Genomic DNA, 12,500 nt, shown 5'->3' on the forward strand with positions numbered 1-12,500 from the left:
CGGGGGGAGACGGGAGCTGGGTGACGGCGAGGCGGCGGGGGGAAAGACTCCTCATCGTGGATGTGCGCTGTGAAAATTCGGCGCATCTCATTTCCATTTCTATTTCCATTTCTCCACCACAATCACCATGCTCAACACCGTCAAGGGCCTCCCCGCCGCTCCCACCGCCTACGACGGCTCCGGCCTCCGCATCGCCATCGTGCACGCCCGCTGGAACGACACCATCATCCACGCCCTCCTCGCCGGCGCTCGCGCGACCCTCAGGCAGCAGGGCGTCCGGGACGAGAACATTGTCGTCAAGACCGTCGCCGGCAGCTACGAGCTCCCGCTGGCGTGCAAAAAGTACGTCCACCCTGCCGCCCACACACGCTCACCCCCAGGCTCATCGAGGCCGGCAAGACCCAGTCCGCCAACGCCGCCCCCTCCATGCTCGCCTCCAGCACCAACCTGCTCTCCCTCATTGACGGCGCCTCCCAGCCCCAGGCCGCTGGCCAGCCCCAGACGGCGCCCCCGGCCGCATCCACCGCCCCCTTTGACGCCGTCATCGCCATCGGCTGCCTCATCAAGGGCTCCACCATGCACTTTGAGTACATCTGCGAGGCCGTGTCGCAGGGGTTGATGAACGTCCAGCTCCAGACCGGCACGCCCGTCGTCTTTGGTGTCTTGACAGTCTTGAACGACGAGCAGGCCCTGCTCAGGGCCGGCATCGGGAGCGGAGAAGACAAGGGACACAGTAAGTGTGCTGCCTGGCGGCGGTCTGTGGCTGTTTGCTGATTTTGTTGCAGACCATGGCGAGGACTGGGGTCTTGCCGCTGTCGAGCTTGCCGCTCAGTACAAGGAGTGGGAAAAGGGATTTCTCTAGAACGTAGCGTGCTCAGTCGGGTAGGCGAGTTAGGTAGGCGATTAGTAGGTAGGCCACTAGTATGTAGGGATTAGTAGGTAGGCGATTAGTAGATAGGCGAGTAGTATGGAGAATAAAGTGAAGATGCATCGACGTAGTATGATCAACCATCTCTGCTCTGCCATGTCCAGAGAACTGAATGCAGAGCTAGATGAACCAGATGCAGCCAGCAGCTAGAGACCTATATTGACCGACTTGACGCACCGCTCATCTTTCCCTTTTCCATCTACACCACTTTCCATCTACACACCCACTCTGCCTCACGCCACAATGGTCGTAAGTCTGCCCGCTTGGCCCCATCATCTCTGATTACCTCTTTGCATCAGAAACTCCGTGTCCTCATCTCCATGGAACTCGACGGCGTCACAAACGTCCAGCCGGCCGATGATTATTATGAATACTTTTTCACCGTGAGTCGATTTTAAGGCTCAGCCAATACCCCGTAGCACTTACTAACGCCATCGTAACAGGTCATGTGCGGATCATGTCGAGAAGTCCACTCCAAGACTGTCAGCTTGAACCAAAAGGTATATATCCCATTCTTCAAAACGTTTTAATCCACCGTCACCAAGACTATTGTTTAGCTGAGCAAAAACAGGACGAGCACGAGATTTCAGGATCAAAAGGGACAGCCAGTTTCGTCTGGCGGTGTAGCAACTGCAAGGTATGGGATACCCCTTCCCAAAGTACTCTGTAGCTGAATTTATATATACATATAGAAAGAGCATTCTGCCAATTTCCTCCCCTCGGCTCCACCCCCTTCAAAATCCAAATCCACCGCCCCCATCCCCTACACCTCCTCTTCCTCTGGACAATTCTCCCCCTTCATCGCGCTCGACTGTCGCGGTCTCGAATTCACCGAATTCCACTTTGCCGGTAAATGGAAGGCCGAGGGGGAGGAGAGCGGGGCGGTGTTTGACATTGATTGGGATCAGCTTCGAAAGGAGCAAGGAGGTGAGGAAAGGTGGGATGACTATGATGAGCAGGGCGGGGTCCCGCTGGCGGTGAGTGAGCTGAAGAGCAAGATTGAGAGAGTGTAGGGTAAATGCGTGAGAGAGTGTAGGGTAAATGCGTGAGAGTGTAGGGTAAATGCGTGAGAGAGTGTAGGGTAAATGCATTTGAAAGACGTGGCAACATTAAATATAAATCAGAATAAACATCTATTCTTTAAATCCACTGAGACTTGTCCCAGGCGGGGTCTGCAACCGGAAACAAAAATCAGTTGAAGAATCCACAAAAAACTCTAGACGGACCTTGGAGAAAGGCGCAGAGCACTTTGCTGCCCGTCTGTAACAATGGATGTCCAGCCACAATCTCCAAAAACCTCTGCAAGCCTTCACGCCGTTGCTCAATCACTTCATCCGAGAAACGGTTCGTGAATACCTATCGTCCGATGGCGGATGTCAGTTGTGCTTATTTCACGCAACACTTAGAGAGACACTCTTACCTTGCCGGGAAGCGGTGGGATGTTAACCCTGGTGCTTTCCCTTTCAAGGATATCGCGAAACGCCTCAAAGTCAGAGTATCGACGCCGCACTGCCGAGTGACGTAGTTTGAATGCAGGAATATTGGTCTATCCAGACAAGTTTTGGCATGGATAAGGACAACCACGGTTTTTCCCCCCCCAAATATAACTCACCATGCAGACAATCTCATAGTCGGTGTACATCTTTCGCCCGATCCCATGTGTCATTGGATTCCGGATCTCAATCTCAAGAAACGATTCGGGGACAGAGTACATTTCATCAAACTGCCGCAGTCAGCGACCCATTCATTCTCACACACAACATTCAGCCACCATTCACGCAGCAAAACTCACAGTTTGTGGTCTTCCAGCCATGCGTGCCATGTCGGTAAAGCTCACCGCCTGGGACGAGTCCGTCCTTATAAACGGAGAATGGGTGACTTGAACTATAAAAAACCAGATAACAACGCTCTCGGGTCAATAACCTTTCTTACTTTCGACTTGCCGCGTTGACACTTGCCGCTGGTCTTTGCGGACTCTTTTGACTTACCCGGTGGACTCTGAGGAGGCACGGTGGAGGACTGCGGTGGGGATTGCTGGTAAGCATACGGATCGGTCGTTTGGTATGGCTGCTGGGCGTTGTACTGGTATGCCTGCTGTTGATATGGTTGCTGCTGGTACGGCGGCTGCTGTGGCTGTGGCTGTGGCGGTGGCTGGTAAGCGTACGGCTGTTGTTGGTACGGGTTGGAGTTGAAGTACGCTGCGGTTTGTGTGAGCTGTGGTGTGTGTGTGGGCTATGCACTCACTGTCCTGGGGATATGCGCTCATTGCAAGTATATGTCGGTGGGAAACGGATCGTTCAAGCGTTATTATACAGATACAATCGATGATGTATGCAACGACGTGAAAGAAGCGGCGGCGACCGCTTCGGACGGGGTGGCCCGAAGGATGACGTGGTATTCCTCACCCCGTCCACTCTCCCCTTTCCACCCACCATAATATTATATATACTCTACGCCCCGACTCTCTACACCTCATAAACATGTCCTGCACGCACCTCCAGCCATCCCTCCATTCCCTCAAACCACCCTCCCCCTCCCAGCAAGTACACCGGTGAGTGTACTCCATCCCCACGCAGCCATCCCCTGACAACCGCCAAACCAACAGCGAAGAGTGCACCCTCTGCTTCGACGGACAGGTGAGCGCCACGCACCCCAAACGCTGTATTCTGACTCGTCAACTCACAAACAAGCACAGGATGACCCGCGAGGTGTCGTCGTATGTCTTTCTTGCTTCAATGGCGCCTGTCTTTCTCCAGATAGGCAGCATGCGCACCTCCATTACCAGAGAACAGGCCACCCTTTGGGTATGGTTATCAAGCGGTCCAGGAAAGAGATTCGTAAAAGAGTACGGTTCTTTAATTTTTTTTTTAAATACGGGACCATGACTAACAATGGGTTTAGGACTCGAGTGAGCCGCCTATGAAGAAACTCGCCATTTCCGCTCCCAAAGACGAGGAAATATGGGATTACCACACCGCCTTTGTGTGCTTGGCCTGCTCGTCTGCAGGTCAAGAAATCACGGCGCAAGAACCCAAGTTGGAGGAGATGAAAACGGGGATCATGACCGCGCTTTCCTCTGCCCAGCAGTCTGAGATCAAGGCATGGGAAGAAGAGATTCTTCCTTGTGAACATACTTTGACTCTGCAGCAAGAGTCTGTTGTTGTCCCTGGAAATGGCAAGTTTTTTATTTATTTTTAGAAGCCATGTGGAACGTGGGGGCTAATATCTTTTACAGTCCCATCGCAATGTTCGTCCTGCGACCTGACTTGCAACTTGTGGCTATGTCTCACCTGCGGTCTTGCCAATTGCGGACGACAACAATTCGGCGGTATCGGGGGTAACGGCCATGCATTGAAACATTTTCATGAGACGGGGCACATGTTGGGCGTCAAGCTGGGTACCATCACCCCGGAAGGAACTGCTGGTAAAGGCTTTCTTCCCTCGTTTTGACTCAACGTACGCTAAGCAAGAAAAAATAGACATTTACTGCTACGCCTGTGACGATGCCAAGATCGACCCCGAATTGGCCACTCACCTTTCAACATTCGGCATCGAAGTGATGAGTCAGACCAAGACTGAAAAGTCCATGACTGAACTCCAGCTCGAACACAACTTGAAATTCGATTTTTCCATGGTTGGCGATGACGGTAAAGAACTCGAACCTGTCTTTGGCAAAGGTCTCACCGGCTTGAGAAACTTGGGAAACAGCTGTTACATGGCCTCTGTCCTCCAAACCCTCTTCTCCCTCCCCGCTTTCCGATCAAGGTATACCACACCCGAAGCGTTCAACCACTTTCAAACCTGTCCCAACCTTCTTCCCGCTTCCTGTATCGAATGTCAAATGCTCAAGCTCGGCGATGGTTTGCTGTCCGGCAGATACTCTCATGTGGCAAGGCTACCCCCGCCCACCACCCATTTCGAAGAACAAGAAGCTCCCAAATTCCAACAAGGAATCAAGCCGACACAGTTTAAAGCACTTATCGGTAGAGGCCACGAAGAGTTTTCGACTATGCGCCAACAAGATTCGGAAGAGTTTTTACAGCATCTTTTGACCCGGTTAAGAGACGAAGCGAAGCGTCAAGGTAGGGACGAGGCCGCCGAGCCGACTGAGATTCTCAAGTTTGCAATGGAGCAGAGGTTGCAGTGTGGCAAATGCAAGCGTGTCGGTCTCCAGGTGGAAGGTGTAGACTTGGCGAGTTTGCCTGTTGAGGCAGTGGAGGCGGGGGTGAGTGAAGACGGCAAGAAGCTTTACGAGGGGGTGGAACTTGAAACGTGTTTAGAGCAATTATGTGCAGAGGAAGCAGTGGCCGAGTACCAATGTGATCATTGCAAGGAGAAGACGACGGCGTACAAGTAAGTTTAAAAAATAGCTATTAAAAAAAAAATCTCAGAGGGCCTTTGACGAGGGCTGACAATCCCATAGATCGACCAAATTCAAGACATTCCCAGACTTGTTGGTGTTGCACATGAAAAAGTTTCAACTTGTGAATTGGCTCCCAACCAAGCTCGATATTCCTGTATCTGTCCCCGACATGCTTACTTTGGACCACCTCGTTGCCCATGGACTTCAACCGGGTGAAGAAGAGCTCACAGTATCGTCATCGTCTCCTTCTCTCCCAGAGTTCAACGCCACGGCCATGGCACAGCTTGAGGCTATGGGGTTCCCCACAGTGAGATGCCAAAAGGCATTATTGGCAACTGGCAACAGTGACGCTGAGATTGCTATGGGATGGCTGTTTGAGCATATGGAAGATCCCGGTGAGTTGGTCGTTTATTAGTGCATGGAAGGATTCGCTCAACAAAAGTACCACTAGACATTGACGCGCCGATTGAGCTCGGGGGTTCAAAAGCCGCCAGCAACGAACCTTCACAAGAACAGATTGGCATGATTGCCGATATGGGATTCTCACATAACCAAGCTCGCAAAGCGTTGCGCGAAAGCGTAGGTTTTCTTTTTTTTACAAGGTCGTTGCCAAGAGACGGGGCATGGTACTGATAGGAATAGGACGGCAACCCCGAGCGGGCCATTGAGTGGTTGTTTAGTAACCCTGGCGATCCAGGAGAAGACGCTGCCCCAGCTGGTAGTGCCGAACCTTCCATCGGAGGTTCATCTTCTCTTCCTGCCAAGTACCGACTGAAAGCATTCATTTCGCACAAGGGCCCGTCTGTGCATTCTGGCCACTATGTGGCTACTATCCGGCAGCCGCAAGCGGGGATCGAGGGAGAGAGGGAAGAAGAGGGAGAATGGGTGTTGTACAATGATGAAAAGGTCGTGCGAGCTGCGTCTGGCGGTGGGGAGGAGATGAGGGGGCTCGCGTATTTGTATGTATATGAACGGGTGTAGAAGTCGGTATGAATAGATGTATTTATTTTGCTGCTGCTCGCAGTCCGTGTCGGAGCGTCATCGCCTCTTCGCCGTTCGTTCTTTTTCGGGTGTCGGCCCATTTCCTCTTTCGTCTTTCGCTGTTTCCCTTTTTTGTTCACATTCGCATTCCCATTCTCATCTGCATGCCCGGCATGCCTCCGGCTGCCCCGTCGTCCCCCACTGCCTCGGCAAAGCACAAATCCTCCTACGCCGCAGCGGCCACCACTTCGGCAACATCCACCGGCCCGGTCTTGTCGTATCATGCCCATCCTCTCAACCCCCGTTCCTCCATCACCATCTCCAGGGAAGGCTCACCCTCCCCCCGCACCTCCACGTCCGCTCTCCATAGACCCACATTTGTGCACGCCACAACGTCGTATGCCGTAGCGGCTGCTGCGGGCTCATCAGCGGCGGGCTCGTCGAGCGCCAGCGGCCATGGGAGCAGGGGCGAAAGTCGAGGAGGGAGCGCCAAACCCTACAATGAGGATGAAGGGTACCGCAAAGAGGTGTCAGCCTACTATCCGCCCGAATTCCCCCATTCCCACGGGCCATATCCTTACCCCCACCACCAGTACACCCCTTTTTCGCAGCCAGATAGACTAGATGCTGAAACGAGCGTTCTGGATCGTCTGAGAACGGCCGTCAAAAAGATGTTTGGAGGAAATGACAACAGGGAGAGCAAGCTGGCCTGTTTACAATGTAGCAATAGCGAAGAAGGCGGGGAGCTGGGCAGGGCAATGATGTTCGGCTGGGTCATCACGACGGTCGGGTTCTTCCTGGCCATTGCTTTCTGGAGAGGAGAGTTGTTTCGGGGTAAGCTCGATACAAGAAAGCAAACAGTGCATTGCATGGCGCTGACCCTACTGGCATAGCACTTGACAAGCTGTCGCATTATCTGGCAGAGCAGGGGATATACGGACACTTGACATTCTACGTTCTCATCTTCATCACGACCATACCGCCCCTGCCGCTGTACTCAACATTCATCATCTTGTCAGGGTACACCTTTGGTGTCTGGCAGGGTTTCGTGGTGTCCTACCTGGCAAGTCTGTCAGGAGCAATCGTAGTATTCTTAGTATCGAGAAAGATGCTTAGAGATACCATCGTCAAGAGGTATGTAGGCCAAGTCATTTACCCGACGTCACTAACAAATGGTTATAGTCTCGCATCTTCATCTATCTCCATGTCTCTTCTACATATTCTGCCTACTCATCCGCACCTATTGCTGCTTATCCGTATAGCACCCTACCCTTACAACCTCCTCAACGTCATTCTCGCATCGTCACCCACCCTCACCCTGCAGACCTATGTGGGCTGTACCGCCGTCTCTCTGTGCAAGCTGGTTCTTCACACATGGATCGGAAGTGGGATACATGACTTGTCTGAGAGCTATGGTCATAGTCAGAGCAAGGGCCAGGAGGGATCCAAGGAGGGAGATGGGGCGGATGGTCAGTGGCCACAGGATCCCAATGGTGTTACGGGACAGCCGGCTCAAGAAGGCGATACGCAAGCAGCCAAAACATGGACCACCTGGGCTGGCATTGTGCTCTGCATCGCCCTCTTCTTCTACCTCATGCACTTTGCAAAGCGGGCCATCAAAAAAGCGCAAGCTGAGCAGGCGGAAATGGAAGAGCGGGAGCGTGAGGAACGCGAAGGGTTGACGGCTGTATCTGCTCGGCGAGAGAGCGAGAGAGAGGAAATGGTGTGAACGTAGTTGTATCTGTACGGACAGTGGTTGTGTTTGGTGACTATTGGTGAAGGAATCATGCATGCCGGATAACGGTTTTTTATAAATAAACTCTGTGTCCAGCCAGTGTTTTTATTTTATCGCCATCGGGAGATGTTTGATTCGTCGCTCGCTCATCCGCAGTTCCTATATTCTTTTCTCCACAACATCCTTGATGTTTTCTCGCAATAACTCTCCATAATGTCTATAGTACACCCTGTCCACTCTCCCACATCCACCTCCGGCCAATTGCCTCTCCACCCATATCCGTCTTTCCCCGCCCAGCAACCCTACAGCTCACTTCCGCCATCGTCTCCTATGAATCCACCAGACCCACAGCTCTCCCCCACAGCCTCGACTTCCCGCCTGTCTCCTGGAAAAGGCCAATCCAGATCAGCTCCTGTCAGCCCGGGCGGAAGACTGGCTCTGTATGGAATCGCCCCGCTTTCGAGCATATCGCCCATACACCTCGCGCAGCAGCCAGAGAATATGCGCCAGTGGGCATCGTCAAGTACCCATTCCCCACCTCTCGACTCGGCAAGTTTTCGCGAAACAGACAGCTCTCATACTGCCACTGGGGCCAATGGCAATGGCTCCAAACAAAAACCCCGTCCACGTCGCCTTGCTCATCTTCGACGCTCATCCATCCCTTCCTCCTCCGCAACTGGCAGCGCGAATATAGGCGAGACTAGCAGCGGAGGATATCTCTCGGAAGAAGGTTTCGACTCGGACGCAACTGTCAGGCCCGCAGGGTCCAAATACAAGCGCTCACTGAGCCAACCAGATCTGACGACGCTTTATGAAGGAAGGGCCAAGGGCTTGGAGGCGAAAGAAGGGATGGGCAGGAAGGATGTTAAGGGGTGGGTGGGCGAAGTAGGAAGAGGCCATGTCGCCCCGCCCGCGGTGCCGCAGCAAATGGGTCATCAGCAGAGACAGCAGGAGAGAAGACGTCCCAGCTTCGGAAGGACAAGGAGTTCAGGGGAGGCGTTTGGCAAACGACCCGGCGTCTCTGACGATTCTTGGCTACCAGCTGCTCCTTCTCGCTCGCCCCATTCAAGGTCCCAGTCGTCCCTCTATGGCATGCGCAAATCCCCTTCCCCACGCTCACAGACTCTATCTATCCCAACAATGTCGCCCATCAATCCTCCCACCGTTCCGCTACCAGATCAGTCGCCAAAAGTACATCGTCACTCGCTCGCTGTTGTCTCTTCCCTTGAAGGAAACATGTCCAGTGAAGGAGATGATTCCTCCGAGTCGGGAGAAAGCCTAACGTTTGCTCCTAAACGTACAAAATCCTTGCCATTAGGCTCTGAGCTTCGCCAGCGCTTGCAGGATCCCCGTCTGTCAATTAGCAAAGGATCGTCTTCTTCCCGCAGCGACGACGGGGGGTTAGGCCTTTTATTAGGCTCACCTTCTTCCGTCCCCAACACTACATCAACGTCAGCTGGGTCCTTATCCGGTCTGGAAACGACCCCGAAAACCGTTCCGCAACCCCTTCCCAATGAACTGGAACGTATGATCCGCCGCTCCAGCTTACTGTACCTGCGGCTTTTGGCAATCGTGCCCGCCGTTTGGGGCATATGTGTGCTGGCGCAGGCGCTAGCTACCGGAGGTCTTTGGGTAGACGTTTGGCCTTATGGCGTGGATCTGAGTAAAGAGGCTCTGGAGAGGTTAGTGGCCGGAGGCGTTATGATGGAAGGGGAATGGATTAGGGTTGACAGGGGTGATATGCTGCTCTGCATCGCATGGGTAAGTATCTTTTACATACTTGCCAGACATAAAACTCGCTCTGACACCAAATTAGGCGATTTGTACTGGCCATTTCTGTTTTTGCTTGACTACCGGTCTCACGCATCGATGGCTATCGTACTACTCTCTTCCATCAACCATCACCCGCCTTGCCTCACTTCAATGCCTTTGTTGGCCTGCGACATACCTGACTCTGTGGGTCCTTGGTGCTAGGAATGCCCGTCCTTTGCTAGCATGGGTCGTCATTGGCGTGACTACCGGCTGGTCCCGGACAGTTCAGATGTGGGTAACGAGCAATGTCGTACCTGCCGACCTTGTCTCCCCTCTGGTGGCCACCAATCTCATTATCACTCCTACCGCAAGCAACCCCGGTGTCATGGCTGCTCGCCGAGGCTCAAAGCAGACAACAATGTTACTCGGTCCACCACCTGATCATCTGCGTCAGTGGGAAAAATTTGTATGGGGGAGAAAATGGGACTGGGACGCGGTCGCGAATGAAGTGGGTTGGAAAGTTGGTGGATTGTTGCTGGTTACGGCGGCGTGGTTGTTCTGGGGGATTGAGTGTGGGAGCGTGATCAGAGGATAGGTGACTGTTTCAGTTCATGACTAGACGGCATTGACGAATTGTATAATGGTTATCTTGTAACGAGTCGTATCATACTCTCAACATTAAACCCACCTGCCTCTACATTTGAATCTGTAACTGTATATCTAACATATCATATGCACATGTAGGATTGTGGATTTTTGTGTGCTGCATTGGGTTATCGATGTTGATAAAAAAGCCTAGTAACCTGCGCTGAACGCCATTCCGCCCAGCTTTCTCAGTCAAACTCCTTGACACCTGCATACCTTCTTCTCCAATGTAATAGTGGCTCATCCATGTCTCCCATCTTGACTGCCACAACCCTGCATATGAACATCTCACTACCTTCGCCTTCTTGCACCTCACCAGGCAAGCAAAGATCTTTCAGCATTACGCTTCCAACGACTTGGCATTGTAAGCTACCTACGCACCCTAAAAGTGCAGGGGGATGAGGAGCTTCGTCAGTTGACGTAGTAGGACTTTCCTCCCAGGTGTTAGGGAGAGCAAAGATGGAAGAGTGGTCTGTTCGCGGTTGTGAGAGGGCATCGGCGATGGCTTCATTGCAAGGGGAGAGGAGTGAAATCGTCAGCGGGGTAGGTGGTATAAGAGTCGCCGGGCTGCTCGCTGGTGGTAATTTGGAAGCGGATGAAGATATGATTGGGTCGGCGGGCGGTGCAAGAGGATTGGGAATTCTTGAAACCAGGGATTGCGCCCATGGAGGGGGATCTTCAGGCATTGGCAACGTCGATAGAGGCCACGGAAGCTCGCTTTTGGGTGGTAGTCTCAAAGTATTGCTCGCTTGGACTGTCGTTTGAGGCTCGACATGCGCATCTGGTTCCTCTATTGAACCGCCTGTTCTCCAGGGCCGTAAGCAGTCGGCCATTCGTGATGGCAGTCTCAAAGAAAAGGCGACCAGAGGCCGAGGATGTAATGTCAATGAGGTAAAAGAAGTAAGGGTCGCCCCATGGTACTTGGCCAAAGGGGCAAGAGGAGAAGTTGGAGGAACTGAAGCTACAGCTACAGCTACTGGCTGGGAGGATATTAGCATATGTTTGGGGAATACAGATGTGTCCGACGCACCTGGGCGACATTGCGCATGACTTGACGCAAGAGGTTGGCAGGGTCCGGAGGATTCGGACTTTCTGGATGATGAAAACGCCTGAGGATGGATTGTGCAGGCCTCCGTGGTATTCTGTAGGGGGTGGGTACAGCTATCGGACGCATCTGGGCTGTTATTTGACGTTTTGTGTATGGAATATAGCCAACAAGTAAACAAAAACGTCGGTATAACACCTCGACGGCTATTCAAACCGGAAACTATATGGTGACATCATCAGAAAATAGCTCGAGATGCTCCTCCACAATACCAGCCTCTATCTGTTATCCGTAACACTATCACCTCTCCACCAAACGACACACTCCATAATGAGAAAAGGTGCAGGAATATCAGGTCTCGCAAGGCACACAGCCACAGCATCTTCATACTCCACCCTCTCTTCAAATATCACCGCTTCCCAATTATCTAACCTCGCATCCTCTCTCCAATCCTTCCGCACAGCCCTTATCAACTTTGCCTCTGCACATCGCGCTGATATCCGCAAAGATCCTGCTTTTCGTCATCAATTCCAGAAGATGTGTTCCGCCATCGGTGTGGATCCATTGGCAGTCGGACCGGGGGCAGGAGGAGGTGGAAGAGGCTGGTGGAGCGAGGTTCTTGGAATAGGAGAATGGGAATACGAGCTCGCAGTTCAGGTTGTAGACATCTGTGTATCTACGAGACCTGAGAATGGTGGAATAATTGAGATGGGGGATCTGATTAGGCGGGTGGAAAGGTTACGTTCTGGTGGCATTTCTTCCTTGCGCAGTATTCCTTCAAGTAATCAACCATCTACCTACACAAATCCAGAGGATGTTGGTCAAATAACATCTCAAGACATTCTTCGCACACTCAAGCTGCTCCGTCCTTTAAATGCTGGGTACACATTGCATCGTCCGTCCCCATCGACTACATATATACGAACAATCCCTCGCTCCCTCGACACAGACCAATCGACATTGCTCGCAATTGCAGCCACGACCAGAGGGCGATTACGCCCTGCGATTGTTAGGGAGCAGACTGGATGGACCGAAGTTAGAGTGCGAACAG

The 12,500-nt window shown here is 52.6% G+C and overlaps 8 protein-coding genes across 8 annotated transcripts in view; 6 read left to right on the forward strand and 2 right to left on the reverse strand.

The window, feature by feature from the left end:
- The first annotated feature begins 119 nt into the window (after positions 1-119).
- On the forward strand, positions 120-1,035 carry CNF02630 (6,7-dimethyl-8-ribityllumazine synthase, putative). Its single transcript, XM_571357.2, has 3 exons — positions 120-342; positions 381-733; positions 786-1,035. The coding sequence occupies exons 1-3, from the start codon at positions 128-130 to the stop codon at positions 860-862; spliced, it is 645 nt and encodes a 214-aa protein (XP_571357.1). The 5' UTR covers positions 120-127; the 3' UTR covers positions 863-1,035.
- Positions 1,036-1,125: 90 nt separating this feature from the next.
- On the forward strand, positions 1,126-2,047 carry CNF02640 (hypothetical protein). The gene is made up of 5 exons (XM_024657408.1): positions 1,126-1,177; positions 1,228-1,311; positions 1,372-1,428; positions 1,500-1,565; positions 1,621-2,047. The coding sequence occupies exons 1-5, from the start codon at positions 1,172-1,174 to the stop codon at positions 1,939-1,941; spliced, it is 534 nt and encodes a 177-aa protein (XP_024513039.1). The 5' UTR covers positions 1,126-1,171; the 3' UTR covers positions 1,942-2,047.
- Positions 1,631-3,250, reverse strand: CNF02650 (hypothetical protein). Its single transcript, XM_024657409.1, has 7 exons — positions 3,173-3,250; positions 2,917-3,126; positions 2,721-2,812; positions 2,541-2,651; positions 2,349-2,474; positions 2,155-2,284; positions 1,631-2,100 (listed from the first exon to the last, which is right to left on the reverse strand). The coding sequence occupies exons 1-7, from the start codon at positions 3,192-3,194 to the stop codon at positions 2,069-2,071; spliced, it is 723 nt and encodes a 240-aa protein (XP_024513113.1). The 5' UTR covers positions 3,195-3,250; the 3' UTR covers positions 1,631-2,068.
- Positions 3,251-3,382: 132 nt separating this feature from the next.
- Positions 3,383-6,308, forward strand: CNF02660 (ubiquitin carboxyl-terminal hydrolase 14, putative). Its single transcript, XM_571361.2, has 9 exons — positions 3,383-3,479; positions 3,534-3,564; positions 3,624-3,773; positions 3,830-4,103; positions 4,164-4,352; positions 4,408-5,281; positions 5,352-5,686; positions 5,743-5,870; positions 5,934-6,308. The coding sequence occupies exons 1-9, from the start codon at positions 3,409-3,411 to the stop codon at positions 6,270-6,272; spliced, it is 2,391 nt and encodes a 796-aa protein (XP_571361.1). The 5' UTR covers positions 3,383-3,408; the 3' UTR covers positions 6,273-6,308.
- An 82-nt stretch (positions 6,309-6,390) lies between these two features.
- CNF02670 (cytoplasm protein, putative) lies at positions 6,391-8,090 on the forward strand. Its single transcript, XM_024657410.1, has 3 exons — positions 6,391-7,106; positions 7,166-7,406; positions 7,455-8,090. The coding sequence occupies exons 1-3, from the start codon at positions 6,437-6,439 to the stop codon at positions 7,999-8,001; spliced, it is 1,458 nt and encodes a 485-aa protein (XP_024513102.1). The 5' UTR covers positions 6,391-6,436; the 3' UTR covers positions 8,002-8,090.
- A 68-nt stretch (positions 8,091-8,158) lies between these two features.
- CNF02680 (hypothetical protein) lies at positions 8,159-10,644 on the forward strand. Its single transcript, XM_024657411.1, has 3 exons — positions 8,159-9,768; positions 9,824-10,499; positions 10,559-10,644. Exons 1-2 carry the CDS (start codon positions 8,221-8,223, stop codon positions 10,352-10,354), a joined length of 2,079 nt encoding a protein of 692 aa, XP_024513103.1. The 5' UTR covers positions 8,159-8,220; the 3' UTR covers positions 10,355-10,499; positions 10,559-10,644.
- On the reverse strand, positions 10,012-11,609 carry CNF02690 (expressed protein). The gene is made up of 3 exons (XM_571605.2): positions 11,435-11,609; positions 10,448-11,384; positions 10,012-10,374 (listed from the first exon to the last, which is right to left on the reverse strand). Exons 1-2 carry the CDS (start codon positions 11,576-11,578, stop codon positions 10,593-10,595), a joined length of 936 nt encoding a protein of 311 aa, XP_571605.1. The 5' UTR covers positions 11,579-11,609; the 3' UTR covers positions 10,012-10,374; positions 10,448-10,592.
- Positions 11,610-11,707: 98 nt separating this feature from the next.
- The window catches only part of CNF02700 (negative regulation of transcription by glucose-related protein, putative), a 1,752-nt gene continuing 959 nt past the window's right edge, over positions 11,708-12,500 (forward strand). The window contains exon 1 of the mRNA XM_024657412.1: positions 11,708-12,500. This exon is cut by the window's right edge and continues 243 nt beyond it. Within this exon, the coding sequence (XP_024513122.1) occupies positions 11,780-12,500 (721 nt within the window). The 5' untranslated portion in view covers positions 11,708-11,779.

Source organism: Cryptococcus neoformans (genome assembly GCF_000091045.1).
Source record: "Cryptococcus neoformans var. neoformans JEC21 chromosome 6 sequence".
Classification (NCBI taxonomy): domain Eukaryota; kingdom Fungi; phylum Basidiomycota; class Tremellomycetes; order Tremellales; family Cryptococcaceae; genus Cryptococcus; species Cryptococcus deneoformans.

Excerpts from the sequence above, each read along its gene's own strand:
- CNF02630 (XM_571357.2), top strand. The coding sequence starts at position 128 with ATGCTCAACACCGTCAAGGGCCTCCCCGCCGCTCCCACCGCCTACGAC. Across the intron at positions 343-380 it reads CTCCCGCTGGCGTGCAAAAA|GCTCATCGAGGCCGGCAAGA; the intron begins GTACGTCCACCC and ends GCTCACCCCCAG. Across the intron at positions 734-785 it reads CGGAGAAGACAAGGGACACA|ACCATGGCGAGGACTGGGGT; the intron begins GTAAGTGTGCTG and ends ATTTTGTTGCAG.
- CNF02640 (XM_024657408.1), top strand. Across the intron at positions 1,312-1,371 it reads ATTATGAATACTTTTTCACC|GTCATGTGCGGATCATGTCG; the intron begins GTGAGTCGATTT and ends CCATCGTAACAG. Across the intron at positions 1,429-1,499 it reads CTGTCAGCTTGAACCAAAAG|GACGAGCACGAGATTTCAGG; the intron begins GTATATATCCCA and ends GAGCAAAAACAG.
- CNF02650 (XM_024657409.1), bottom strand. The coding sequence starts at position 3,194 with ATGAGCGCATATCCCCAGGACA. Across the intron at positions 2,813-2,916 it reads GCCTCCTCAGAGTCCACCGG|TTCAAGTCACCCATTCTCCG; the intron begins GTAAGTCAAAAG and ends GGTTTTTTATAG. Across the intron at positions 2,475-2,540 it reads ACTATGAGATTGTCTGCATG|ACCAATATTCCTGCATTCAA; the intron begins GTGAGTTATATT and ends TTGTCTGGATAG.
- CNF02660 (XM_571361.2), top strand. The coding sequence starts at position 3,409 with ATGTCCTGCACGCACCTCCAGCCATCCCTCCATTCCCTCAAACCACCC. Across the intron at positions 5,687-5,742 it reads TGAGCATATGGAAGATCCCG|ACATTGACGCGCCGATTGAG; the intron begins GTGAGTTGGTCG and ends AAGTACCACTAG. Across the intron at positions 5,871-5,933 it reads GCAAAGCGTTGCGCGAAAGC|GACGGCAACCCCGAGCGGGC; the intron begins GTAGGTTTTCTT and ends TGATAGGAATAG.
- CNF02670 (XM_024657410.1), top strand. The coding sequence starts at position 6,437 with ATGCCCGGCATGCCTCCGGCTGCCCCGTCGTCCCCCACTGCCTCGGCA. Across the intron at positions 7,107-7,165 it reads GAGAGGAGAGTTGTTTCGGG|CACTTGACAAGCTGTCGCAT; the intron begins GTAAGCTCGATA and ends CTACTGGCATAG. Across the intron at positions 7,407-7,454 it reads AGAGATACCATCGTCAAGAG|TCTCGCATCTTCATCTATCT; the intron begins GTATGTAGGCCA and ends AAATGGTTATAG.
- CNF02680 (XM_024657411.1), top strand. The coding sequence starts at position 8,221 with ATGTCTATAGTACACCCTGTCCACTCTCCCACATCCACCTCCGGCCAA. Across the intron at positions 9,769-9,823 it reads TGCTGCTCTGCATCGCATGG|GCGATTTGTACTGGCCATTT; the intron begins GTAAGTATCTTT and ends ACACCAAATTAG.
- CNF02690 (XM_571605.2), bottom strand. The coding sequence starts at position 11,578 with ATGCGTCCGATAGCTGTACCCACCCCCTACAGAATACCACGGAGGCCT. Across the intron at positions 11,385-11,434 it reads TCATGCGCAATGTCGCCCAG|CCAGTAGCTGTAGCTGTAGC; the intron begins GTGCGTCGGACA and ends ATATCCTCCCAG.